Here is a 27,311-nt window from a genome sequence, read left to right as displayed (position 1 = left end):
AGGACAGGAGGAGTGGTACTGTGCAGTGTATATATACAGGAGGAGCAGTACTGTGCAGTGTATATATACAGGACAGGACGAGTGGTACTGTGCAGTGTATATACACAGGACAGGAGGAGTGGTACTGTGCAGTGTATATATACAGGACAGGAGGAGTGGTACTGTGCAGTGTATATATACAGGAGGAGTGGTACTGTGCAGTGTATATATACAGGACAGGAGGAGTGGTACTGTGCAGTGTATATATACAGGACAGGAGGAGCGGTACTGTGCAGTGTATATATACAGGACAGGAGGAGTGGTACTGTGCAGTGTATATATGCAGGAGGAGTGGTACTGTGCAGTGTATATATACAGGAGGAGTGGTACTGTGCAGTGTATATATACAGGAGGAGTGGTACTGTGCAGTGTATATATACAGGACAGGAGGAGCGGTGCTGTGCTGTGTATATATACAGGACAGGAGGAGCGGTACTGTGCAGTGTATATATACAGGAGGAGCGGTACTGTGCAGTGTATATATACAGGAGGAGTGATACTGTGCAGTGTATATATACAGGAGGAGTGGTACTGTGCAGTGTACATATACAGGAGGAGTGGTACAGTGCGGTGTATATATACAGGACAGGAGGAGTGGTACTGTGCAGTGTATATATACAGGACAGGAGGAGTGGTACTGTGCAGTGTATATATACAGGAGGAGCGGTACTGTGCAGTGTATATATACAGGACAGGAGGAGCGGTACTGTGCAGTGTATATATACAGGACAGGAGGAGCGGTACTGTGCAGTGTATATATACAGGACAGGAGGAGTGGTACTGTGCAGTGTATATATACAGGAGGAGCGGTACTGTGCAGTGTATATATACAGGAGCAGTGGTACTGTGCAGTGTATATATATACAGGAGGAGTGGTACTGTGCAGTGTATATATACAGGAGGAGTGGTACTGTGCAGTGTATATATACAGGACAGGAGGAGTGGTACTGTGCAGTGTATATATACAGGAGGAGGGGTACTGTGCAGTGTATATATACAGGAGGAGTGGTACTGTGCAGTGTATATATACAGGAGGAGTGGTACTGTGCAGTGTATATATACAGGACAGGAGGAGTGGTACTGTGCAGTGTATATATACAGGACAGGAGGAGTGGTACTGTGCAGTGTATATATACAGGACAGGAGGAGTGGTGCTGTGCAGTGTATATATACAGGACAGGAGGAGCGGTACTGTGTAGTGTATGTATACAGGACAGGAGGAGCGGTACTGTGTAGTGTATGTATACAGGACAGGAGGAGCGGTACTGTGTAGTGTATGTATACAGGACAGGAGGAGTGGTACTGTGCAGTGTATATATACAGGACAGGAGGAGTGGTACTGTGCAGTGTATATATACAGGACAGGAGGAGTGGTGCTGTGCAGTGTATATATACAGGACGAGTGGTACTGTGCAGTGTATATATACAGGAGGAGTGGTACTGTGCAGTGTATATATACAGGAGGAGTGGTACTGTGCAGTGTATATATACAGGAGGAGTGGTACTGTGCAGTGTATATATACAGGAGGAGTGGTACTGTGCAGTGTATATATACAGGACAGGTTGCGTGGTACTGTGCAGTGTATATATATACAGGAGGAGTGGTACTGTGCAGTATATATATACAGGACAGGAGGAGTGGTACTGTGCAGTGTATATATACAGGACAGGAGGAGTGGTACTGTGCAGTGTATATATACAGGACAGGTTGCGTGGTACTGTGCAGCGTATATATAAAGGACAGGAGGAGTGGTACTGGGCAGTGTGTATTATACCGCTGCTGCCGCCTCTCCCGCCCTGTCATACTTGCCTGTCCTCGGCGTGCCGGCGCGTCTCCTCTCCTGCAGCCTCTTTTTCTCAGCGCACGCTTCCGCCCTCTGCTGGTCATCGGGCGCACGCCAGGTTCAGCACTGCGCGTGCGCACTTCTAACCTTTCTTGCCGGCACTTCTTCATATCCTCTCTATCGTCCTGGAGGACCTTCACCCGTGAGTGCTGCGCCGCTCTGGTATGTAAACTGCTTCTGTCTGCCCCTCTGTGCCTGATGATCATTTGTACTTTCAAGTGCTTCCGGCCGCTCTCGGTCTCTGTGTGTTCATTACTCTCTGACCTTGAGTTTATCTTGTCTTTCCAGAACCCTGCCAGTTTGTGTTTTCGCCTACGCCTCACCAGGACCTGTGCCTCTGTAGCATCTCTTCTACCTTGTCTCTCAGTCTCCCTGTCATTCTCCGTACCGCTGCAATATCTCCGTCAGCTCCCGTGCCTCTGCAGTGCTTCGGCAGTGTCTGTGTTGCAGCAGTGTTCCCGCCATCCTTTCTGTCCCTGTCGTGTCCATCGGCTCTGTGTCTCTGCGGTACTCGCCTGTCCTTTGTTCCTACCCTCTCCACAACTCCCAGGTCCTCTCCCGTCCCGGTCCTCCAGCTTCCGTGGCGATAGTCCCTCAGGGGCCTGCCCCTAACTCTCCCTGTATAGGGGGCGGTCTATCTGGTCAGCTCGTCCGTGGGGGGTTCGTCGTCGCGGTCTAGAGGGTCCACTTTCTGTTTTTCACTCCTTGAACCGTCACAGTATCATCAGGCCATGGACCCCGCTGGTGTCTCTGCCACTCAAAAGGAATTACTTTTTTTTGCTGGAGAACCAGACTAGAATCATGTCCTTTCTTAAGAACATGGAGTCTCGTCTTGCGGCGTTAGTCTACCGACCCTGATAACGCCTCTCAGTTGGCGGCTCTTCAGCAAGAGTTAAGTCAACAACGGGACACTCAGTCCCATATTTTGAATTTTATGGCCTCTGTCGATAATCGGCTTCTCTCCCTTTAGACTGCCGTTTTTTGCTCCTGTTCAGGCATCCGCTCCGCAGCCCTTGTCCCATCTAGCCAGGCCACCCCGGTATGGTGGGGATCCTAAATTATGTCGCTGGTTTCTCAATCAGTGTCAACTACACTTTGAATTATCCCCGCTACTGTACCCTACCGACCGAGCAAAGGTAGCTTTTGTGGTTTCCCATTTGGAGGGTGAGGCCTTGGGCTTGGGTGAACCCTCTCTGGGAGCAAAATGATCCCGTGGTTGCTCAACTTGCTCCCTTTTTTGACACTTTTCGCAAGGTGTTTGATGAACCTGGTCGTTTGGTGTCGACTACTGAGTCCCTTTTCAACCTTAATCAGGGTACCCTTTCTGTAGCCCAATATGCCATCCGTTTCCGGACGCTGTCCTCTGATTTGGGTTGGAATAATGAGGCTTTGGTTGGAGCATTTTGGCGAGGTCTGTCTTCTTGTATTAAGGATGAGCTGGCAGGGCGGGATACTCCTTCTGCTTTGGATGACCTAATTTCTTTGGCGACATGCATTGACTTGCGCTTCCAGGAGTGTTCTCGTGAGGTTGTCATAGAGAGGAGACCTTCTCGTTTATCCTCTGTTACACAAAGTACTTCCTTCTCTCAAACCACTTCAGCCTCTTCCTCTTCTTCCCCTGAGCCTATGCAGGTTGATCGCCTCAAGACTGCTGAACAACGCTGGAAGGAGAGACTCGCACAGGGCTTATGCTTTTATTGTGGCAACGCTTCTCATCTTCTGCGTTCCTGTCACCAGAAGCCGGGAAACGCCTCCGCCTAGGTCAGGTAAGAGAGGTCTCCCTAGGTAGTCATGATTCCTCTCCACCTTTGATTTTGTCAGTTATTTTACACATGGGTTCCAGTCGCTTTTCTCTTAAGGCTTATGTAGATTCAGGTGCGGCTGGGAATTTTGTTAAACTTGAGTTGGTCGAGAGGCTTGGGATTCCTGTCAGATCCTTGGAGGTTCCTAGGCAAATAGCTTCTGTTGATGGTCAGCCTTAGCGGGAGGCCGTTACTTCCGTCACCGAGGAGATTGAGATTCAGATTGGAGCTCTACATCGAGAAAAGTTGGCGTTCTATGTTTTACCGGCTTTATCCCGTGCGTTTCTTTTAGGACTCCCCTGGCTAAGAAATCATGAACCTATTCTGAACTGGCGTACTGGAGACGTCCTATCCTGGGGACAGTGTTGTCAAAACAGATGCCTGCGCTCCGTCAAGCCTGCTACTTTCTCTCCCTCGTCTCCTGAACTAGTGAATCTACCCGCTGCTTATCATTCTTTTTCAGACGTTTTCAACAAAAAGGAGGCTGAGGTCTTACCTCCGCATCGCCCATATGACTGTCCGATTGATCTTGTTTCCGGGTCTACTCCTCCTAGAGGTCGTATTTATCCTCTGTCACCCTCCGAGACTCAAGCTATGTCCGAATACGTTCAAGAGAATCTGGCCAGAGGCTTTATTCGAAAGTCCTCCTCTCCTGCAGGAGCTGGTTTTTTTCTTCGTCAAGAAGAAGGACGGTTCTCTTCTTCCCTGCATTGATTACCGTGGCCTCAATAACATCACCATTAAAAACAAATATCCACTTCCTCTCATCCCAGAACTCTTTGACCGTCTGCGTGGAGCACGAATCTTCACTAAACTAGATCTTAGAGGAGCTTATAACTTGATCTGAATTTGTTCGGGAGACGAATGGAAAACTGCGTTTAACACCAGAGACGGTCATTATGAATATTTGGTGATGCCCTTCGGCTTATGCAATGCTCCAGCAGTTTTTCAAGAGTTGGTGAATTATGTTTTTCGAGACCTACTTTACACCTGTGTTGTGGTGTATTTGGACGACATCCTTGTGTTTTCTCCAGATCTGCTTTCCCATAGGAGACATGTGCGGCAAGTTCTTCTTCGACTAAGGGAGAATCGTCTGTATGCAAAACTTAAAAGAAGTGTGCCTTCGAACAGTCGTCCCTGTCGTTCTTGGGTTTCGTCATTTCTGATTCTGGTCTGTGTATGGATCTGGATAAAGTTTCTGCCGTACTCAACTGGCCACGCCCTCTTGGAGTTAAGGCGATTCAGCATTTTCTAGGATTCGCAAATTACTATCGGCAGTTTATTCCTCACTTCTCCTCCTTGTCAGCTTCCATCTCCTCCTTGATGAAGAAGGGCGCCAATTCTCATCTTTGGCCAGCAGAGGCTGAAAAGGCTTTCCAGTCTCAAAGAAGCATTCGCCTCCGCTCCTTTACTCCATCGCCCTGAAGCTAATAAACCTTTCTTCTTAGAGGTTGACGCCTCTGCTATCGGAGCCGGAGCTGTGCTTTCTCAGAAAACCTTTACTGGTCGTCTTGTGCCTTGTGGTTTCTTCTCCAAGAGTTTCTCATCTTCGGAAAGAAACTATTCCATCGGTGACAGAGAACTTTTGGCCATCAAATTGGCATTGGAGGAGTGGAGGTATCTGTTGGAAGGAGCCTTACATCCCTTTGTCATCTTTTACGGATCACAAGAATTTGGCATTCATCCATTCTGCGCACCGACTGAATCCACGTCAGGCCAGGTGGGCCTTGTTCTTTGCCCGATTTGACTTTGAACTACGCTTTCTGCCTGGAGAGAAGAACTTCAAAGCCGACGCTCTATCCAGGTCCTTCTTGTCGGTGGATGCCGAGGAGGAATCCACGCACATCATTGACCCCGCTAGAGTCATCACACTTGCTCCGGTCTCTATGACCTCTTTACCTCCGGGTAAGACTTTCGTTTCTGAGAGGAACAGGAGATGTGTGTTACTCTGGGGACATGCCTCCAAGCTAGCGGGCCATGTCGGTTTCAAGAAAACCCTTGATCTAATATCTCGCTACTACTGGTGGCCGACTCTTTTGAAGGATGTCCGAGATTTTGTTGTCTCCTGCCCATCCTGTGCTAAGAAGAAAGTACCCAGGCGGCTACCTTCTGGGCTTCTTCTTCCTCTTCCGGTGCCTACTGCTCCGTGGCAACATATTGCAATGGATTTCTTGACTGATCTGCCTCGTTCCTGTGGTTGTACCGTCATCCTCGTGGTTGTGGACCGTTTTTCTAAAATGGCACATTTCATTGCTCTCCCTGCCCTGGTCTGTCTTCGGCTCCTGTGTTAGCGAAGATTTTTGTTCAACATATTTTCCGCATTCATGGTCTTCCACAGCATATTGTTTCTGACCGTGGAGTTCAGTTCACCGCTCGATTCTGGAGATCTCTCTGTAAGTCATTGAACATCTCACTTGATTTCTCTTCGGTCTATCATCCACAGTCCAACGGCCAGGTGGAGCGTACCAATCAGATCCTGGTTACTTATCTCTGACATTTCTCCAACGCTCATCAGAATGACTGGTCTGACATACTACCATGGGCCGAGTTTTCTTATAATAATCACACCAGCGAAGCTTCTACCAAATCTCCATTTATTGTCATCTATGGGCAATATCCTGGTCTTCCTCTACCGGTTCCTCCTGTCTCTTCTGTGCCAGCGGCAGATCTTCTGTCTAGAGAATTCTCCAGGGTCTGGCAGGAGACCAAGTCTGCTCTCGAACTAGCTCAGCATAGGATGAAGAGGCATGCAGATAAAAGGCGTCTCGATTCTCCTGTATTCCATCCTGGGGACAGGGTCTGGCTTTCTTCTAGATTTATTCGCCTTAAATTCCTTATCATAATCTGGGTCCCCTTTTCATTGGTCCTTTTGAGGTTTTGGCACGTATTAACAACGTTTCTTGCAAACGTAATTTACCTGCCTCTCTTCGTATCCCTAATTCCTTTCATGTATCTCTCCTAAAGCCTGTGGTTTTTAATCTATTTCGTTCCTCGACTCTCTCTTCACCCTCGCCTGTTTCCACAGACAATGTTTTTGAGGTTAAGGATATTTTGGCTATGAAAAAGATTAGAGGTAGAACTTTGTTTTTGGTCGACTGGAAGGGTTTCGGTCCTGAGGAGAGATCCTGGGAGCCTCGGGAGAATATTCAGGCTCCTCGAATTTTAGCTAAGTTTCTTTCTAGCCTAAAGAGGAGGGAGGGATGTAAAGACGGGGGTACTATTATACCGCTGCTGCCGCCTCTCCCGCCCTGTCATACCTGTCCTCTGCGTCCTGGCGCGTCTCCTCTCCTGCAGCGTCTTCTTCTCAGCGCACGCTTCCGCCCTCTGCTGGTCGTCGGGCACACGCGCACGCCAGGTTCAGCACTGCGCGTGCGCACTTCTAACCTTTCTTGCCGGCACTTCTTCCCATCCTCTCTATCGTCCTGGAGGACCTTCACCCGGAAGTGCTGTGCTGCTCTGGTATGTAAACGGCTTCTGTCCGCCCCTCTGTGCCTGATGATCATTTGTACTTTCAAGTGCTTCCGGCCGCTCTTGGTCTCTGTGTGTTCATTACTCTCTGACCTTGAGTTTATCTTGTCTTTCCAGAACCCTGCCAGTTTGTGTTTTCGCCTACGCCTCACCAGGACCTGTGCCTCTGTAGCATCTCTTCTACCTTGTCTCTGTCTCCCTGTCATTCTCCGTACCGCTGCAATATCTCCGTCAGCTCCCATGCCTCTGCAGTGCTTCGGCAGTGTCTGTGTTGCAGCAGTGTTCCCGCCATCCTTTCTGTCCCTGTCGTGTCCATCGGCCCTGTCGTGTCCATCGGCTCTGTGTCTCTGCGATACTCGCTTGTCCTTTGTTCCTACCCTCTCCACAACTCCCAGGTCTTCTCCCGTCCCGGTCCTCCAGCTTCCGTGGCGATAGTCCCTCACGGGCCTGCCCCTAACTCTCCCTGTATAGGGGGCGGTCTATCTGGTCAGCTCGTCCGTGGGGGGTTCGTTGTCGCGGTCTAGAGGGTCCACTTTCTGTTTTTCTCTCCTTGAACCGTCAGTGTGTATATACAGGAGGAGCGGTACTGTGCAATGTATATATACAGGACAGGAGGAGTGGTACTGTGCAGTGTATATATACAGGACAGGAGGAGTGGTACTGTGCAGTGTGTATGTACAGGACAGGTTGAGTGGTACTGTGCAGTGTATATATACAGGAGGAGTGGTACTGTGCAGTGTATATATACAGGAGGAGTGGTACTGTGCAGTGTATATATACAGGACAGGAGGAGTGGTACTGTGCAGTGTACATATACAGGATGGGGAAGTGGTACTGTGCATTGTATATATACAGGACAGGAGGAATGGTACTGTGCCATGTATATATACAGGACAGGAGGAGTGGTACTGTGCAGTGTACATATACAGGACGGGGAAGTGGTACTGTGCAGTGTATATATACAGGAGGAGGGGTACTGTCCAGTGTATATATACAGGACGGGGAAGTGGTACTGTGCAGTGTATATATACAGGAGGAGTGGTACTGTGCAGTGTATATATACAGGAGGAGTGGTACTGTGCAGTGTATATATACAGGAGGAGGGGTTCTGTGCAGTGTATATATAGAGGGAGCGGTACTCGCACGCTTGACGTTCCTGCCCAAACTGTTAGAATCCTTGCTTGCGAACTTTCTCTCAGCTTGATCACGCCCCCTTTTCTCGAGTACAGGGAGCGGTCCCGCACTTTAAGCTTTCCACCCTGTAATTTAGATGACGGCCCCAACGGTTCTGGACCCGTTACTGAGGACACATGCCTAGTTGGTTTCTTCCCCTTACATTCCCCCTCTCTTTGTGCTTGCCATTCCACGGGCGAGTTCTTGTAGTATGCGTTGACATTCTTCTATATTTCGAACAGCTTGTTGCCAAACAAAACAATCCTGATCAAAACGGTTATAGGGTTTTCCTGCTGTCGAATCTTCTTAACATTGTAAACTGGGAATACTGATTGGTTCTACACGAGTAGTGGAATCAGGCTGAATGGACAAAGGTGGAGGCGCACTCGGCCCTGGAGGAACAACCCTTGTAGTGATTTCTGGCGTTCTAGGGGTCTCAGGTTTCGGTTTTTCTTCTGCTTCTGCTCGTGGTTATTCAGGGCATTTTTCATCTTCTTCACTAGTGAATTTTAGAAAATTCTCAGGAGCATCGTGCTCTTCTCTCTCTATTCGCTTAGGGTCTCTAGACACGCAGGGGTGTAACATGTTTCGGTGCACAACATAAGTAGGAGCATCGTCTGCCCCTTCGGGCTGAATTTCGTTTTCAGGCTCTTCTGACTCGCCTCCATACACGATATGGTGTTTTCTCCCATCGATCATCTAACTTGTCTCAAGGACGTTTTTTTTCTAACTAGTACCTGGTCTACAGCCTGTAGAGCTGTCCCCTGTAGAGGAGCTGTCTCTGGGTGGTCCAACTCTTGAAACCGGGTCTGCACCATGCGATGTAGCGTCTGCAATCGATGACTGTTTTCGGACCCAGGTGGACACCTACCCCCCCAGTCCGTGGGTAGTCCTCCTCTGGGTCCAGCTCCAATACGGTGATCTCTTTTCCTGGCGTGCCAAAAAGAGTATAGGGCGTACATCCTGTGGTGCGATGTACCAGATTGTTGTACACCCACACTAGTTCTGCTACAAATTCCGATCTTCTTCTAAGGTTCTCAACATTTGGATAAGGGTTTGATTGAACCGTTCACATGCTCCATTGCCCTGAGGGTGGTAAGGTGTCGTTCGAGATTTCTCAAAATGGTGTAGCTCCTCCATAGCTCGCCCTAAGAAGCAGGCACCATGGTCTGAGTGAATTCTTTTCGGACAGTCATGTACTCGAATGAAATATTTGCACATGGCATAAGCTGTGGATTCGGCAGTTTGATAACGAGTAAGGGTCACGACAGCGAACTTGGTGAAGTGGTCCACCATGACTAAACATTGTTCATACCCTTGATGGGCTGGACCTATTGTCAGATAGTCAATCAACAACACTTCTAATGGGCCAGAGGTTTCGATAGTTTGTGTGGGAGCTCTCTGTTCTGGAGGTTTCGACTACTCAGTTTCTAGAGTGGACATACTTCTTCCACCACCAATTTTAGCAATGAATGGTACACTAGTCTCTGCAACCACTGAAAGGTTTTTTCTTGTCCAAAGTGAGCTCCTTTTTCGTGTGCCTCTTTGGCTACTTGATGTAACAGCTTCTCAGGAATCACTACTTGCCAAGTGTCAGTTAGGGACCGCTGGAGCTGGACTGTTCTATACAGCAATTTTTTTCTTAGGTGGAGCCTCTCCCATTGCTGTAGGATTTGTTTCGTACCTGGAGACAGGTTTTCTCTCCTCCCTGCTAGGCAGTTGCTTGAGAGCCACCCACTGCCTAAGTCAAGTGAGCTCTCCATCCTCCTGCTGAATCCGTACCCACTCATCACGGGGCTGTCCCAGCACACCTTCCTGACTTTCTGCCTGCTCTTATTGCCCCGTAGCTGCCAAAGTCCTGGCAGTTCCTCAGAACTCTGGCACTTCGTCAGCCTCCAGCTCTTCATCTCAGTTATGGCCGGGCTCCGAGTCCATGTAAGCTCCCATCTGTATGGAGAATGAAAGGTTGAGAAAAATCAGCGTAAGCCAGAACTGGGGCTTCTGTCAGAACCATTTTCAAGGCTTGGAATGGTTTTTCCTGATGCTCTCCCCACTGAATTTTCCAATTGATTTTTTTTTTCTCCTGCTGGTACTCTTTTCAACAGTTCTAGTATCAGATTCACAATGTGGGTGAAGTTTTTTACGAACCGTCGATGATACCCAGACAGCCCTAAGAAGGCTCGAACATTATTTACGGTTCTCCGGGGTAGGCCAGTCATGCACTGCCGCAATCTTCTCAGGGGACAGTCGTACGCCTTCTGTGGAGACCACATGCCCCAGGTATTCATAGTTATTAAGGTTGAAGGAAGACTTTAAAGTCCATCTAGTTCAACCCATAGCCTAACCTAACATGTTGATCCAGGGGAAGGCAAAAAAAACCCATGTGGTAAGAGTAAAGGTACCTTCACACTAAACGATATCGCTAGCGATCCGTGACGTTGCAGCGTCCTGGCTAGCGATATCGTTTAGTTTGACACGCAGCAGCGATCAGGATCCTGCTGTGATATCGCTGGTCGTTGAACAAAGTTCAGAACTTTATTTGGTCGTCAGATCGCCGTGTATCGTCGTGTTTGACACCAAAAGCAATGATGCCAGCGATGTTTTACACTGGTAACCAGGGTAAACATCGGGTTACCAAGTGCAGGGCCGCGCTTAGTAACCCGATGTTTACCCTGGTTACCAGTGTAAAATGTAAAAAAAACAAACACTACATACTCACCTTCGCATCCCCTGGCGTCCGCTTCCCACACTGACTGAGCGCCGTAAAGTGAAAGTACAGCACAGCGGTGACCTCACCGCTCTGCTGTTAGGGCCGGTGCTCACACAGTGCAGGAAGCGGACGCCGGGGGACGCGAATGTAAGTATGTACTGTTTTTTTTTTTTTCCATTTTACGCTGGTAACCAGGGTAAACATCGGGTTACTAAGCGCGGCCCTGCGCTTAGCAACCCGATGTTTACCCTGGTTACCCGGGGACCTCGGCATCGTTGGTCGCTGGAGAGCGGTCTGTGTGACAGCTCTCCAGCGATCAAACAGCGACGCTGCAGCGATCGGCATTGTTGTCGCTATCGCTGCAGCGTCGCTTAATGTGAAGGTACCTTTAAGCTCCACCAAGGGGAAAAAAATTCCATCCCGACCCCACATACGGCAATCAGACTAGTTCCCTGGATCAACGCCTTATCAAGGAATCTAATATATATACCCTGTAACATTATACTTTTCCAGAAAGGTATCCAGGCCCCTCTTAAATTTAATTAATGAATCCCTCATTACAACATCATACGGCAGAGAGTTCCATAGTCTCACTGCTCTTACAGTAAAGAATCCGCGTCTGTTATTATGCTTAAACCTTCTTTCCTCCAGACGTAGAGGATGCCCCCTTGTCCCTGTCTCAGGTCTATGATTAAAAAGATCATCAGAAAGGTCTTTGTACTGTCCCCTCATATATTTATACATTAACATAAGATCACCCCTTAGTCTTCGTTTTTCCAAACTAAATAGCCCCAAGTGTAATAACCTATCTTGGTATTGCAGACCCCCCAGTCCTCTAATAACCTTGGTCGCTCTTCTCTGCACCCGCTCCAGTTCAGCTATGTCTTTCTTATACACCGGAGACCAGAACTGTGCACAGTATTCTAAGTGTGGTCGAACTAGTGACTTGTATAGAGGTAAAATTATGTTCTCCTCATGAGCATCTATGCCTCTTTTAATGCATCCCATTATTTTATTTGCCTTTGTAGCAGCTGCCTGACACTGGCCACTAAATGTGAGTTTGTCATCCACCCATACACCCAGGTCTTTTTCATTGACGGTTTTGCCCAGAGTTTTAGAATTAAGCACATAGTTATACATCTTATTACTTCTACCCAAGTGCATGACCTTACATTTATCCCCATTAAAGCTCATTTGCCATTTATCAGCCCAAGCTTCTAGTTTACATAAATCATCCTGTAATATAAAATTGTCCTCCCCTGTATTGATTACCCTGCAGAGTTTAGTGTCATCTGCAAATATTGAAATTGTGCTCTGTATGCCCACTACAAGGTCATTAATAAATGTTAAAAAGAAGAGGGCCCAATACTGACCCCTGTGGTACCCCACTGCTAACCGCGACCCAGTCCGAGTGTGCTCCATTAATAACCACCCTTTGTTTCCTATCCCTGAGCCAGCTCTCAACCCACTTACACATATTTTCCCCTATCCCCATTATTCTCATTTTATGTAACAACCTTTTGTGTGGCACCGTATCAAAAGCTTTGGAAAAGTCCATATACACTATATCCACTGGGCTCCCTTGGTCCAGTCCGGAACTTACCTCTTCATAGAAGCTGATCAGATTAGTCTGACATGAACGGTCCCTAGTAAACCCGTGCTGATACTGGGTCATGAGGTTATTCCTCTTCAGATACTCCAGTATAGTATCCCTTAGAATGCCCTCCAGGATTTTACCCACAGTAGAGGTTAAGCTTACTGGCCTATAATTACCGAGTTCAGTTTTTGCCCCTTTTTTGAATATTGGCACCACATTTGCTATACGCCAGTCCTGTGGTACAGACCCTGTTATTATGGACTCTTTAAAGATTAATAATAATGGTCTATCAATGACTGTACTTAGTTCCTGCAGTACTCGGGGGTGGATCCCATCCGGGCCCGGAGATTTGTCAATTTTTGTGATTTTTAGACGCCGCTGTACTTCCTGCTGGGTTAAGCAGGTGACACTTAATGGGGAATTTTTATCACTAGTCATATTGTCGCCATGGGATTTTCTTTTGTAAATACTGATGAAAAAAAGTCATTTAGCAGATTGGCTTTTTCCTCATCCTCATCCACCATTTCACCCAGACTATTTTTAAGGGGGCCAACACTGTCATTTTTTAGTTTCTTACTATTTATATAGTTAAAGAATATTTTGGGGTTATTTTTGCTCTCTCTAGCAATGAGTCTCTCTGTCTCAATCTTTGCTGCCTTGATTTGCTTTTTACAGAATTGATGTAATTTTCTGTATTTATTTAGTGCCTCCTCACTACCTACTTCCTTTAATTCTCTAAATGCTTTATTTTTGTCCCTTATTGCGCCCCTTACAGCTCAATCTGAGTGCAGAACAGGTGACACTTGGATGGTTTCACTCGCAGCCCATGCTTCTGGAGTCTGCTGAATACTTGCTCAAGACGCTGTAAATGCTCTTCGAATGTGGGGGCAAACGCCATTATATCATCCAGGTAGATGAGTGGCTTCAAAGTTTAGATCTCCCAAACATCTTTCCATGAGTCGCTGAAAAGTACCGGGAACATTAGCAAATCCGAACTGCATTCTGTTGAACTCGTACAAGCCCATAGGTAGTATAAAGGCCATCTTAGCTCGGTTGTGTTCTGATATCGGCACTTGCCAGCATCCACTAGCCAGGTCTAGCGTGGAGAAGTATCTTGTGTTACCCAGAGCGTACAAAGATTCTTCACTACCGGGCAGTGGATAGGAGTCTCGCACCGTACAGGCATTTAATTTGCGATAGTCCACACAGAACCGCAGGGTACCATCTTTTTTCCGCACCAGGACAATGGGTGCAGCCCACAGGCTTTGGCTCTCCCAAATGACACTGTTCTGTTTCATTTGTGTGAGCATTCATTTTACTTCTTGGTGCATTTGTGAAGGAACCTGTCGATAACGCTCGCTCACAGCATTACCCGTTGGAATCTCGTGTGGCAGTCGTACAACCGAAATCATCCTCGTACTGAGTGAACACTTCCTTTTTGCCTTTAATTGGACGGCCTGTGAGGGTATCAACTCCTCTGGCATGCCTACAATTTGTCCGATTTCTCTTCTGGTGGTAAGCGTCAGTGTCTTTCCTTAAGTTCACACACCGCACGGTTACCATTCCATCATGCACGGTAGTGAATGTCCTGGCAACTAAGAGCCCTGATGGTAGATTTTCCACCGTAGCCGGATCTAGCTGTACTTCGACCCCCAACAGCAGGGTGCAAGCTCGGAAATGTAATAACAGCACACTTTGACCCGGAGGTAGGTCTAGGTTGGTTGTAGCCGGAATGATCTCTTTTCCCAACACCTTTCCTTCACAGGAAACCTCTTGTGCCTGGGCCGTCCTTTGTGGCGTATGGGGGCTCTGTTTCAGGAACGCATTCCGAGACTCGTTAATAAGAAGATTTCCAAACTCTGAGTACATTCATTTCTAGTGTGACAGTATGTTCTTGCACGGGGTCGCCCTCAGTTAACACCGCTCCCTTGCGGCCCAGCTCTTTGCCGCAGACCTTAATCTGCATCCAGGCCACCCCTGCGACCGGGATAGGCAGTTGATTGGTGTCCGTCAACTTGATCACTGGCTCCCACTCTGGCCTCTGGGAAGTATCATTTAAAGTATGTCTCAGGCATCGTGGTAACCTACCAAGCATTGTTCGGCCTGTCCATCTATTTCGGCCCATACTAATGGACTCACTGACACTAAATTGGTGGGACTATTGGTGCTCCTTTCGGGTTGTTCTGGCTCCGGACGGCGTCCCCCAGCCTCGGAGCCCCTTGTTTTAACGGGCGACGCTGTAGTGGTCGCCCACGTTTCAAGCAGGCCCGGACCACATGTCCTAATTCTCCAGAGGTAACACATTGGGGGCTCTTCTCGACGAGATCCTCTTCCACCCCGTCGTGGTTCTGAGAGGGTTCTGCTTCCGGGGGGGTGTAACGAGGTCACCTTCCTTTTTAGTTTGTCAGTTCTTCCCTCATGGATTAGATTTCTTTCCGTAAATCTTTCACCCATTCTGGTTCAGCGGCTGCATTCACGGCCGCCTCCCTGCTCCGGACCATCACCGCCGGGGCTGTCGCCCACTGCTGCTGTTCACGCACGTCTCTTCCCACCTCTGCAAAGGTCATGTGTGGGTTCACGTGCAAGTGTTCTCACAGGGCCTGCTTAAGCAACGCATCTCTCATCCCGGTCACTAATTGGTCTCGTACCAGCATATCAGTCGGCCCTACTCCCAAGCCGTCTTTTCTGACTATGGCAGTGTGAATTTCTTGCAGCGCGTTCATACTGAGACATCATCTCCCCCCTCTCTTTGACCCCGACAAAATAGCCGCATGCGTTACTCCCCTACGTCCATGGGGTCCCCGTAAGTCTCCTCCAGTATTTGTAATACTTTGTCAAGGGTATCTGGTTCTCGGGAGGGTCGCAACATAACTGACTCTCTCGCCTCCCTGTCTAAAGCCATCACGGCTACCTCTGCCTGCAAGGCAGGTAACATAGGGTGCATTCTCATGATTCCCTTTATACGCTCAGTCCAGCTCCATAACATGGTGTTATTCTGTTATGACCCCAATGGCGAGGGTCTCAGAGGAACAAGTAAGTCTGCGAAGTACAAAAATCCAGCTCATAGGGCAGTGGTAACTGGGTTGACCATATATCTACTCCTATCGCCAACACTAGAAGTAGCCGGGGAACATGCCTACGTTGGTCGCTAGATGTCTCGCGCCAGCCGGAGGACTAACTACCCCTAGAAGAGGAAAACAAAGACCTCTCTTGCCTCCAGAGAATAGACCCCAAAAGTTGGATACAAGCCCCCCACAAATAATAACGGTGAGGTAAGAGGAAATGACAAACACAGAGATGAACTAGGTTTAGCAAAGAGAGGCCCACTTACTAATAGCAGAATGTAGTAAGATAACTTATATGGTCAACAAAAACCCTATCAAAAATCCACACTGGAAATTCAAGAACCCCCGAACCGTCTAACGGCCCGGGGGGAGAACTCCAGCCTCCCTAGAGCTTCCAGCAAGGTTAGGATACAGATTATGTACAAGCTGGACAAAAATGCAAACAAATAGCAAAAAGCAAGAAAGCAGACTTAGCTTAATCTAGCAGGAACAAGGATCAGTAGACAAGAGCACAACAGATTAGCTCTGATTACAACGTTGCCAGGCATTGAACTGAAGGTCCAGGGAGCTAATATAGCAACACCCCTGAACTAACGGCCCAGGTGAGCATACAAGGGATGGCAGACATTCCCAGAGTCAAATCACTAGTAACCACTAGAGGGAGCCAAAAAGGTAAATTCACAACATATTCCCATTAAACTTGGGAAGGTTAACATTGCCCCTGAGGGATACTGAACCTAGGGCCCTCCCCAGGCGCTTGGTCTGCCATGTCTATACGTGTAGACTGCATCTTGCCGACTACGCCAAGTGTGAGACGTCTGGAACGGAGGATGCAGTAACGGACTGTACACAGACCAAGGATGATAGGGATTTATTAAACAACAAACTCAATGCAGGGAGAAAACGGAGGGACAATATTCCCTATTATAGTAAATGGCTAATGGGGTTAGATTAAAGAAACAAGGACAAATAAAACAGACAATTCAATTAATAATAACTTATCGCTCAGACGCCAGTCACGGTCGAACTCCAGTCTGTGACTGGGGCCGCTTAGAATGTGTCGCAGTGGGAGTTTGTCACAGCCCTGAGGAAGATGGGGTAATATCTCCTGCCATTGGTGATGTCCCCTCGTGGTCCTGATGATGGCGTCGATTTCTCGGGATCCTGACGTGGGTCTTGGGTCCAGTAGTGTACTCGTTGCTCAGGTTTTTCCGAGCACGCTCGGGTGTTCTCCTCCAAGTATTTGTAACTGCTCGGAGATTTTGTTTTCGTTGCCGCAGCTAGATAATTTACAGCTACTAGACTGCTTGATTGCATGTGGGGATTCCCTAGCAACCAGGCAACCCCCACATGTACTCAGGCTGGCTAGCAGCAGTAAATCATGCAGGTGAGGCGATGAAAACTAAATCTCCGAGCAGTCAAATACTCGAAGATCACCCGCTCATCACTAGTCCTTATCCTCTGCGGGTAGTGTCCCAACACTACTGAGACCTGCAGCACTGCCCAAACACAGTTTACAATGGGCAGCCCGGTTCGCTATGTCGTGTCGTTGCGTTCCTAAGTCCCGTTCACAGACCTTGTCTCTCACGGTCAGTGCTGTCACTGGGGCGGCTGTGGCAGCGGTCTCAGTGAAGGCAGCGGGGACAACGGCGTCTGAGCAGTACTCCGTTGGTAGTCTCCTGTCCAAGCACTTTTCCGTCCCAGGCTCTGCTCTACTCTAAGATTCTGATCAGAGTGTATGAAGCCCACTGCTCTACGCAAATCAAGCTGGTCAAATGTTAATGTATTTAATGAGATTATGGATAGTGATGAGCGAGTGTACTCGTTACTCGGGTTTTCCCCAGCACACTCGGGTGACCTCCGAGTATTTGTTAGTGTTCGGAGATTTAGTTTTCTTCACCTCAGCTGAATAATTTACAGCTACTAGCCAGGCTGAGCACATGTGGGGGTTGCCTGGTTGCTAGGGAATCCCCACATGTAATCAAGCTGGCTAGTAGCTGTAAATCATTCAGCTGCCGTGATGAAAACTAAATCTCCGAGCAGTCATAAATACTCAGAGGACACCTGAGCAACAAGTACACTCACTCATCACTAATGATGAATACAGAGAGATATAATTATATATGTAGATTGGTAATCTAATTAGTTTGATAAGTAGAGGCTAAAAAAATGTCTTGAGGTTGTGGTGCCACCTGCAGGTTATTGTTGTTTTTCTGCAGGTTTCTGAAAATGAATGTTTAAACTGTATTTATTGATCAAATCGTGAACGTGTGGTTTGTTTGTGTCTTTTCTTGCTGAAGGGGGCAAGTTTACCTTTCAAATGGTGTATTATTTGTGTGTGTTGGGCGAAGTAATCGCCGAAAAAGCAGTGCATGTTTACAAATGTGTTTGTGTATGTGATTCACCTGCAGTGAAGTGTGCAATCCTCGAATTTGCCTGAAATAGGCTGGGCAAGCACTTTGGCAAGCTGGAAAGACCCCAAGGCAAATGCCACCTGCAGGTAATTTGACCTTTTTGAAATGGTGTATCATTTGTGTGTGTCCGTGGAGTATAAACGGAGCAAGTGTGCAATTGAATAGGCAGTGCATGTTTACAAATGTGTTTGCATATGTGACTCGCCTGCAGTGAAGCGTGCAATCCTCCAATGTGCCTGAAATCAGCTGGGCAAGGAGTTCAGCAAGCTGGAAAGCCCCCAAGGCAAATGTTAGGATTTGTTTGTGATGTCTGTAAGCAGCTTTGAGGTAGTGTGGTGCCACCTGCAGGTCATTTTTCCTTACTGCAGGTTTATGAAAATTAATGTTTAAAGGGGATCTGTCACCCCAGAATCCTGTAGATAAGCCCCTGATGCCGGTGGCCACAGCTTATGGGCCCAAAATTAGGTGACAGATTCCCTTTAAACTGTATTTTGTGATCACATCGTGGGGATGTGTGGTTTGTTTGGCTATTTTCTTGCTGAAGGGGGCAAGTTTACCATTCAAATGGTGTATCAGTATGAGCGGAGATACAAAGGAAGAAAGAGTGTTTAGAAATAAATATATATTAATGTAATGTAATTGTTCCTTCTCACCCCCAATGGGAGTGGTCTTTGTTGTCCTTTCTCATTCTCGGGTCCTCTACCAGTACTGGGAGTTTGAGGGCTCTGCGCAGGATCTTTTCTGGACACAGCTCAGATGTTGCTCCTGGGATCTGTTGTAGCCATTGTTCCCACTCAGGGGTCACTGCTCCGAGTGCTCCTATCACCATTGGAATCACTATTGCCTTCACCGTCCACATCTTCTCCAGTTCTCCTTTGAGGTCCTGGTGTTTCTCCAGCTTCTCATATTCCTTCTTTCTGATGTTGCCGTCACTTGGCACTGCCACATCTACAGCCCCTGGCAAAAATTATGGAATCACCGGCCTTGGAGGATGTTCATTCAGTTGTTTTGTGCCATGTCTATGATCTGCTTTTTTTTCTACAAAATTAAAGTAATTTCAAATGACAACTTTCTGGCTTTAAGAAACGCTAAAAGAAATCAAGAACAAAAAATGTGGTAGTCAGTATGGTTACTTTTTTAACCAAGCATAGGGGAAAAAATTATGGAGTCACTCAATTCTGAAGAAAACTTTATGGAATCCTGAAAAACAAACAAACAATCCCTCCAACACATCCCTAGTATTTTGTTGCATCACCTCTGGCTTTTCTAACAGCTTGCAGTCTCTGGGGCCTGGACTTAATGAGGGTCACACAGGACTCTTCATCAGTCTGGCTCCATCTTTCTCTGATTGCTGTTGCCAGATCAGCTTTGCAGGTTGGAGCCTTGTCATGGACCATTTTCTTCAACTTCCACCAAAGATTCTCAATTGGATTGAGCTCCGGACTATTTGCAGGTCATGACATTGACCTTATGTGTCTTTTTTCAAGGAATGTTTGCACAGTTTTTGCTCTATGGCAGGATGCATTATCATCTTGAAAAATGATTTCATCATCCCCAAACATCCTTTCAATTGATAGGATAAGAAAAGTGTCCAAAATATCAACATAAACATGTGCATTTATTGAAGATGTAATGACAGCCATCTCCCCAGTGCCTTTACCTGACATGCAGCCCCATATCATCAGTGACTGGGGAAATTTGCATGTTCTCTTCAGGCAGTCATCTTTATAAATCTCATTGGAACGGCACCAAACAGAAGTTCCAGCATCATCACCTTGCCCAATGCAGATCCGCGATTCATCACTGAATATGACTTTCATCCAGGCATTCACAGTCCACGATTGCTTTTCCTTAGCCCATTGTAACCTTGTTTTTTCCTGTTTAGGTGTTAATGATGGCTTTCGTTTAGCTTTTCTGTATGTAAATCCCATTTCCTTTAGGCGGTTTCTTACAGTTCGGTCACAGACTCCAGTTTCCACCCATTCGTTCCTCATTTGTTTTGTTGTGTATTTCCTGTTTTGGAGACATATTGCCTTAAAGGGAACCTGTCACCCCCCCCCCCCAGGCATTTTTAACTAAAAGAGCCACCTTGTGCAGCAGTAATGCTGCATTCTGACAAGGTGGCTCTTTTAGTTCTGGGTGCTGTAACTGCAGAAATAATCCGTTTTGTAATTTGTCCTAAATCCCTTTCTTCAGTCCTGGAGGCAGGCCTTTCCCCCCTGCAGCAGACGCCACACAGCCGTCACTCAAGTCTTCTTGGCGCCAGGCGCCGCCTCCTCACCGCTGTTTTGAAACGAGCCGGCGCCTGCGCTCTTTTCTCATACCTTGGGCAGGCGCAGTGAGCGCTGCCCGTCCTCTGTGCTCATATGCAGTCTAGTTGACTGCGCCTGTGCAGCCGCCTTGCCTGTGAATCCCAGCCCCGCAGTGAGAATAAATCAGAAGACACTGCAGGGCTGGGATTCACAGGCAGGGCGGCCGCACAGGACTGAAGAAAGGTATTTAGGACAAATTACAAAACTGGGTGCTGTAACTGCTGAAATAATCAGAAGTAAAAGAGCCACCTTGTCAGAATGCAGCATTACTGCTGCACAAGGTGGCTCTTTTAGTTAAAAATGCCTGGGGGGGGGGGGGGGTGACAGGTTCCCTTTAAGTTTCCGGTCTTGACACTTTGATGTCTTCCTTGGTCTACCAGTATGTTTGCCTTTAACAACCTTCCCATGTTGTTTGTATTTGGTCCAGATTTTAGACACAGCTGTGAACAACCAACATCTTTTGCAACATTGCACGATGATTTACCCTCTTTTAAGAGTTTGATAATCCTCTCCTTTGTTTCAATTGACGTCTCTCGTGTTGGAGCCATGATTCATGTCAGTCCACTTGGTGCAACAGCTCTCCAAGGTGTGATCACTCCTTTTTAGATGCAGACTAACGAGCAGATCTAATTTGATGCAGGTGTTTTTTTGGGGGGGTATGAAAATTTACAGGGTGATTCCATAATTTTTCCCCTATGCTTGGTTAAAAAAGTAACCATTACTGACTGCCACATTTTTTGTTTTTGATTTCTTTTAGTGTTTCTTTAAAGCCAGAAAGTTGCCATTTGAAATGACTTTAGTTTTGTGCCATCTGCTTTTTTTTCTACAAAATTAAACAACTGAATGAACATCCTCCAAGGCCGGTGATTCCATAATTTTTGCCAGGGGTTGTATTATCATTGCTGTCTTCTGGTCCTTGTCTGGTTGATTAGCCAACACCTGCTTATCCGCCTGGATCTTGAAGTCCCTCAGAATTTCAGCCCTTTCATTCTCCACCACTTTCTCTGGGGTCTCCCACCTGGGCTGAGGGGCTGTGTATATATCTATATACATTATGACTCTTTATGTTTTATTACAGGGGGTGAAGAAACCGTTTTCAGAAGTTATTAAAGCGAACATTGGGGACGCTCATGCGATGGGTCAGAAGCCGATCACTTTCCTGCGGCAGGTGAGGATGCAGTACCGGAGTCCTCCATTGCGGGGCTGTCGGGTGTTCCTCTGTCACCCTGTGACCCCGGGGTGTTTCCTCCCTCAGGTCAGTGCCATCTGTTTGTACCCAGAGCTCCTGAACGACAATAAGTTCCCAGATGATGTGAAGCAGAAGGCGCTGCGGATTCTGCAGGCTTGTGGGGGCAACAGCCTCGGTGGGTAACGTGCTGACTACTCCTGGGAGGGCTGATGGGGCAGGAAGTGTTGTCAGAGGTCTGTGTGCCTGTGCCATCCATGGTCAGAGCTGTAGTTGTCACATATGAGCCCCCCGAGTGTGGGTTGGTGGTAGATGTGGTGCTGGGGTCTTCACAACTTCTTACTGTGCTATATCGCAGGGTCCTACAGCGCCAGCCAAGGAATAGAGGTGGTCCGGCAGGATGTGTCCAGGTACATTGAGCGGAGAGATGGCGGCATCCCTTCCAACCCCGACAACATTTACCTTTCCACCGGTGCCAGTGACTCCATCGTGGTAAGTGGTCGCCCCTCGATGCCAGACCCCTGAGCCTGGACAGCACTGCCGCACGCACACACATCCTCAAGCCTGGACAGCACCACAAGAACTACGTGCTGCCACCCCTGGCCATTTCTACAGGCCGATTGAATGCCTGACAGGCAGCATATGGCTTTGGAGTGCGGCTTACAGATCAAAAGGAACAGAATTATTACATTTTATATTTAATCCAGAACAATAGCCAGTGTTTGCAAAAAAATATACTAAAAATATAAATAAAACCTTTTTAAAGATTTTACAACGGGGACAAAACAATACGGCATATACAGTTACATTAAATAAAGTGAATTAATAGAGAAACCTAATACAGTGATCAGAGATGGCTCAGCTAGCGGAGGGAAGCAATCCGATTGGAACTGTGGATGGAGCGTACACCGATCATACATAATCATTTATCAGCATATAAGTTACATCCATACCCCCCCTTGAAGCATTCACATCGGCTCCTTTTAGGGGGTCCTCAGCGACATAACCCCGCAGCGTGACTCGGCCGAGTTCTCCAGTACCACAGACCACAGCATTATGCATCACATTCACAGTGTCCTCCTTTCTAGTCACTGACGGCCGGCAGAGATGGTCATGACCGGTAGGGGCTCTGTTACCATCTGCACCGTGTGACCCTAGACATTGACCCGTGTACAGTGGAGGATAATACTTCTCCTCGGGGTTGTTGCCTCAGGATGTGATGGCCCTGGCACAGGCGGGCACTGTGTCATGTTTTTAGGGCTGTCTTGGCATCACGTCCCCTCCTGCCCAGTGCTCTCCTTCCTCTGTCATCAGTGTCTTTGTCCATGCTGCCGTCATCACCTCCTTTTGCTTCAGATTCCTGGAGACCTTTCTGCTGTTATTAGGTCAAGGCTCCCCTCCCTCCTCTGTCCCCGCTGCTAGTTTCTCCTCCTCAGTCCCCTCCTCCTCTCCCCACTTCGGTCCCCCTCCTCCTTTCTCCTCCTCTGTCGCCCTCCTCTGTCCCTTCTTTTGTTCCCCTCCTTTCCCCCCCTCCTCTCTCCTCTTCTGTTCCCCTCTGTCCTCTCTCTCCTCTTCTGTTCCTCTCTTCTCCTCTTCCTCTCCCCTCTCAATTAACCCCAGCAGTGCTGCTGTCTCACCGGGGACTCTTCCTTCAGACCATGCTGAAGCTGCTGGTGTCAGGTCAGGGCCGCTCTCGGACCGGCGTCCTCATCCCCATCCCCCAGTACCCCCTGTACTCGGCTGCGCTGGCGGAGCTGGGGGCTGTGCAGGTGAACTACTACCTGGATGAAGAGAACTGCTGGGCGCTGAATGTCACCGAGCTGCAGAGGGCGCTGCACGAGGCCCGGAAACACTGCGACCCCAAGGTCCTGTGCATCATTAACCCAGGAAACCCCACAGGTACCTTCCACAGTGATGTGGGGTGGCCCGGGGGTCGTCTCTTCTCTGGGTCTCGCAGGGATGGGAGGGAGTGGAGGAGGGTCGAATGGAGGTCTCTGCTCCGGGCATTATGGTGATGGCGGAGGGGTCGAATGGGGGTCTCTGCTCCGTGTGTCACGTGATCGAGGTTGGCGGTGGGTCTCTGTGATCTGGGTGTGATGGTGGGGGGGTCTCCGCTCTAGGTCTTCCAGTGATGGGGGGCTGCTGGGTGTGTCCGCTCTGGGTTTCCCAGTGATGGGGGTCTCCGCTCTGGGTCTCCCGGTGACGGCGGCTCGGGGTCTCCAATCTGGGTTTTCCAGTGATGGGGGTGGCTGGGGGTCTCCGCTCTGGGTCTCCAGGTGATGGCGGTTGGGGGTCTCCGCTCTGGGTCTTCCAGTGATTGGGGCGGCTGGGGGTCTCCGCTCTGGGTCTCCCAGTGATCTGCAGTGTTTCCCCTCAGGTCAGGTGCAGAGCAGGAAATGCATCGAGGATGTGATTCGCTTTGCGGCTGAAGAGAACCTGTTTGTGATGGCCGATGAGGTGAGCAGTCCAGTTGCTCTTCGCCCCATTCTTTGCTGCCCCTCCACCTTCTCGTTCTCTTCTTTCCTCCCTCGGATGCCTCTTATCGGGGTCCCATTGCTGCTCCTTTCCCCGCAGGTTTATCAGGACAACATTTACGCCGAGGGCTGCGCCTTCCACTCCTTTAAGAAGGTTCTGTTTGAGTTGGGTCCCAAGTACTCGGATGTGGTGGAGCTGGCATCATTTCACTCCACATCCAAGGGCTTCATGGGCGAGTGAGTGCTGATGTGCTGCATCTCCTCTGGTGGTCCTGGAGGTGGTAGTCCTCATCCATGATGTTATTCCCTCCCTCAGGTGCGGTTTCCGGGGCGGGTACATGGAGGTGGTCAATATGGACTGCGCTGTGAAACAGGAGCTCACTAAGCTGGTGTCTGTGCGTCTGTGCCCCCCTGTGCCCGGGCAAGCGCTTCTGGACATGATCGTAAACCCCCCTCAACCGGGAGAACCGTCCTATAAGCAGTTCATGGTGGTAAGACCATAGAGAGCGGCATAAGATGTGGCGGGGCAGGACTATGGCGACTCTTACTGTTTGCCTTTCATTCCCAGGAGAAGCAAGCTGTGCTGGGTAACCTGGCGGAGAAGGCGCGTCTCACCGAGCAAATCCTAAATGGAGCCCCCGGGATCCAGTGTAATCCAGTCCAGGGAGCCATGTACTCTTTCCCAAGGATCCAGATTCCAGAGCGAGCAGTCAGACTGGCCCAGGTAATGCCCCGATGGCAGCCACACGGTCCCTGTTACCATTCCCACGGTCTGTTCCATCAGACGCTGGAGAGTGAATGTGATAGGGGCCAGACTCCCCAAAATGGTTTCATTGTCTTCCTTCCATTTCGATGGTTGGATCCAGATGGCGGATGTGTCACCTTCTGACAAGCCGCACCTACATCGCCCTCACCACTTCCCTCCTCTTCCTCCCCAGTCTGAAGGTCAGGCCCCAGACATGTTCTTCTGTATGAAGTTACTGGAAGAGACGGGCATTTGTGTTGTACCGGGGAGCGGCTTTGGCCAGCGAGATGGAACCCACCACTTTAGGTACGTGCAGTTTCCGGACACCAAGCTGCAGCTTGTGCATTCTCACTTTGTGGTTTATGCTTGTCTGTATTTCTGCAGGATGACTATTCTCCCACCAACCGAGAAGCTGAGGAGTCTTCTGGAGCGGCTGAAGGATTTCCACCAGAAATTCATGCAGGAATATTCTCCATGATGGACAGGACTGTGATACAGGAGACCCGTGGCAGTTCTTGCACCTTATAATTATGAGTGCCAATCTTGTCCTGGTGGTCCTCTGGCTGACAAGACCTCCCAACCGCCTTATAAGGACATGTGTACATCCTATCCTGTTGGTCCTCTGGCTGATGAGACCTCCCGACTCCCTTGTAATTACATGTACCCATCCTGTCCTGGTGGTCCTCTGGCTGACGAGACCTCCCGCCTGCCTTGTAGTTACATGTGCCCATCCTGTCCTGTTGGTCGTCTGGCTGACTAGACCTCCCAACCGCCTTATAGTTTACTACCATTCTGGTGGTCTTCCGGTTGACAATACCTTCCAACCAGCTTATTGTTACACATGGTCTTCCAGCTGATGAGACCTCCCGACTGCCTTATAATGACATGTACCCACCCTGTCCTGGTGGTCCTCTGGCTGACGAGACCTCCTCACCCTCTTATAGTTACACCTGCCCATCCCATTCTGGTGGTCTTCCAGTTGACAAGACCTAACTAGCTTACAGTTACACATGGTCTGCCGGCTAAAAAGACCTCCTGACCACCTTATAATTACACCTGTCCAGCTTGGTGGTCTTACTTCTGATGAGCCCTCCTGACCACCTTATAAGTTACACCTGCCCATCCTGTCCTGGTGGTTCTCTGGCTGACGAGACCTCCCAGCCACTTCATAATTACACCTGTCCATACCAGTGGTCTTCTGACTGATGAGACCTCCTGACCACCTTCTGCTGATTCTGATTGCTGCTTCTGTTTGGATATTGAGAAATTCCCATTTTCAGAGTTTTTTTTAATTTTTCAATTTGTAAAGTCATTTTTGAGCATGTGGTGGTCCGAGCTGTTGCCTCCCGCTGGTGTACCCTCCCCTAGTGTAATGTCCAGACCTCCAAGAACCGCTCTGACATCCTGCTATTCACCTTGAATCACATGTTAAATCTGCTTATAAAATGCTTCATGTGGAGAGATAATGACCTGGGCGCTCTCTAGGCGAGGGGCCCCTTCGCTATCTGCTTGAAGACCCCCTTGCCTTGGTCTTTATATAGAAATCGCTGGATGACGCTGCTATGCAAAATGTACAAAACTAATCATCCTCCTCCTCTGGGTGGTGTGAGGTGGCAGGGCCTTTATTCTGAGGTGGGGGCTCACAGTATGAGCTCCGGTGCTTTGTGTCGCCCCCTGCTGTGGCCTCCCGACATTTCATACAATGATCGAATCCGACGATGACCTAATAATAATTTGCTGCTCATGGGACAAGGGCTAAATATGTGTGAATGCTGAAACCAATAAAGATAGGAAAACATATTGTTCAACATTTTTATAAATGATCTAGATAAGGGAATTGAATGTAAGCTAATCACATTTGCAGATGATTCAAAGCTAGGAGGGATAGCTAACACTAGAGACGGCAGAGAAAGGATTCAGAAGGATCTAGATAAGCTTAAACAATAGGCAGCGACTAATAGAATGGTATTTACAGGGGAGAAATGCAAGATTCTACATCTGGGCAAGAAAAATTAAAATTACATCTATAGAATGGGAGGAATAGAACTAAGCAACAGCACGTTTGAAAAGACTTGGGTATACTAACAGATCACAGACTGCACATGAGTCAACAGTGTGATGCAGCAGCAAAAAAGGCAAACACAGTTCTGGGATGTACAGTGGGGCAAAAAAGTATTTAGTCATTCAGCAATAGTGCAAGTTCCACCACTTAAAAAGATGAGAGGCGTCTGTAATTTACATCATAGGTAGACCTCAACTATGGGAGACAAACTGAGAAAAAAAAATCCAGAAAATCACATTGTCTGTTTTTTTATCATTTTATTTGCATATTATGGTGGAAAATAAGTATTTGGTCAGAAACAAAATTTCATCTCAATACTTTGTAATATATCCTTTGTTGGCAATGACAGAGGTCAAACGTTTTCTGTAAGTCTTCACAAGGTTGCCACACACTGTTGTTGGTATGTTGGCCCATTCCTCC

At 48.3% G+C, this 27,311-nt stretch overlaps 1 protein-coding gene across 12 annotated transcripts in view; it reads left to right on the top strand.

Moving 5' to 3' along the window:
* The window catches only part of LOC143783161 (alanine aminotransferase 2), a 153,063-nt gene extending 126,439 nt beyond the window's left edge, over positions 1-26,624 (top strand). For 10 of the 12 annotated variants that reach the window (XM_077271510.1, XM_077271515.1, XM_077271512.1 and 7 more), the window contains 10 exons: positions 21,503-21,592; positions 21,680-21,788; positions 21,969-22,102; positions 23,266-23,509; positions 23,988-24,067; positions 24,185-24,321; positions 24,401-24,575; positions 24,653-24,808; positions 25,023-25,135; positions 25,214-26,624. In XM_077271510.1, the coding sequence (XP_077127625.1) occupies positions 21,503-21,592; positions 21,680-21,788; positions 21,969-22,102; positions 23,266-23,509; positions 23,988-24,067; positions 24,185-24,321; positions 24,401-24,575; positions 24,653-24,808; positions 25,023-25,135; positions 25,214-25,307 (1,332 nt within the window). In that variant the 3' untranslated portion in view covers positions 25,308-26,624. Of the gene's footprint in view, positions 1-3,515; positions 3,650-18,109; positions 18,199-21,502; positions 21,593-21,679; positions 21,789-21,968; positions 22,103-23,265; positions 23,510-23,987; positions 24,068-24,184; positions 24,322-24,400; positions 24,576-24,652; positions 24,809-25,022; positions 25,136-25,213 lie in introns of all 12 variants that reach the window. The other 2 variants (XM_077271519.1, XM_077271518.1) reach the window with 2 other exon arrangements.
* Positions 26,625-27,311: the final 687 nt, after the last annotated feature.

The sequence above is a fragment of the Ranitomeya variabilis genome, chromosome 6 (genome assembly GCF_051348905.1).
Source record: "Ranitomeya variabilis isolate aRanVar5 chromosome 6, aRanVar5.hap1, whole genome shotgun sequence".
In the NCBI taxonomy this organism is placed as follows: domain Eukaryota; kingdom Metazoa; phylum Chordata; class Amphibia; order Anura; family Dendrobatidae; genus Ranitomeya; species Ranitomeya variabilis.
This window is presented reverse-complemented; position numbering and strand designations above follow the sequence as displayed.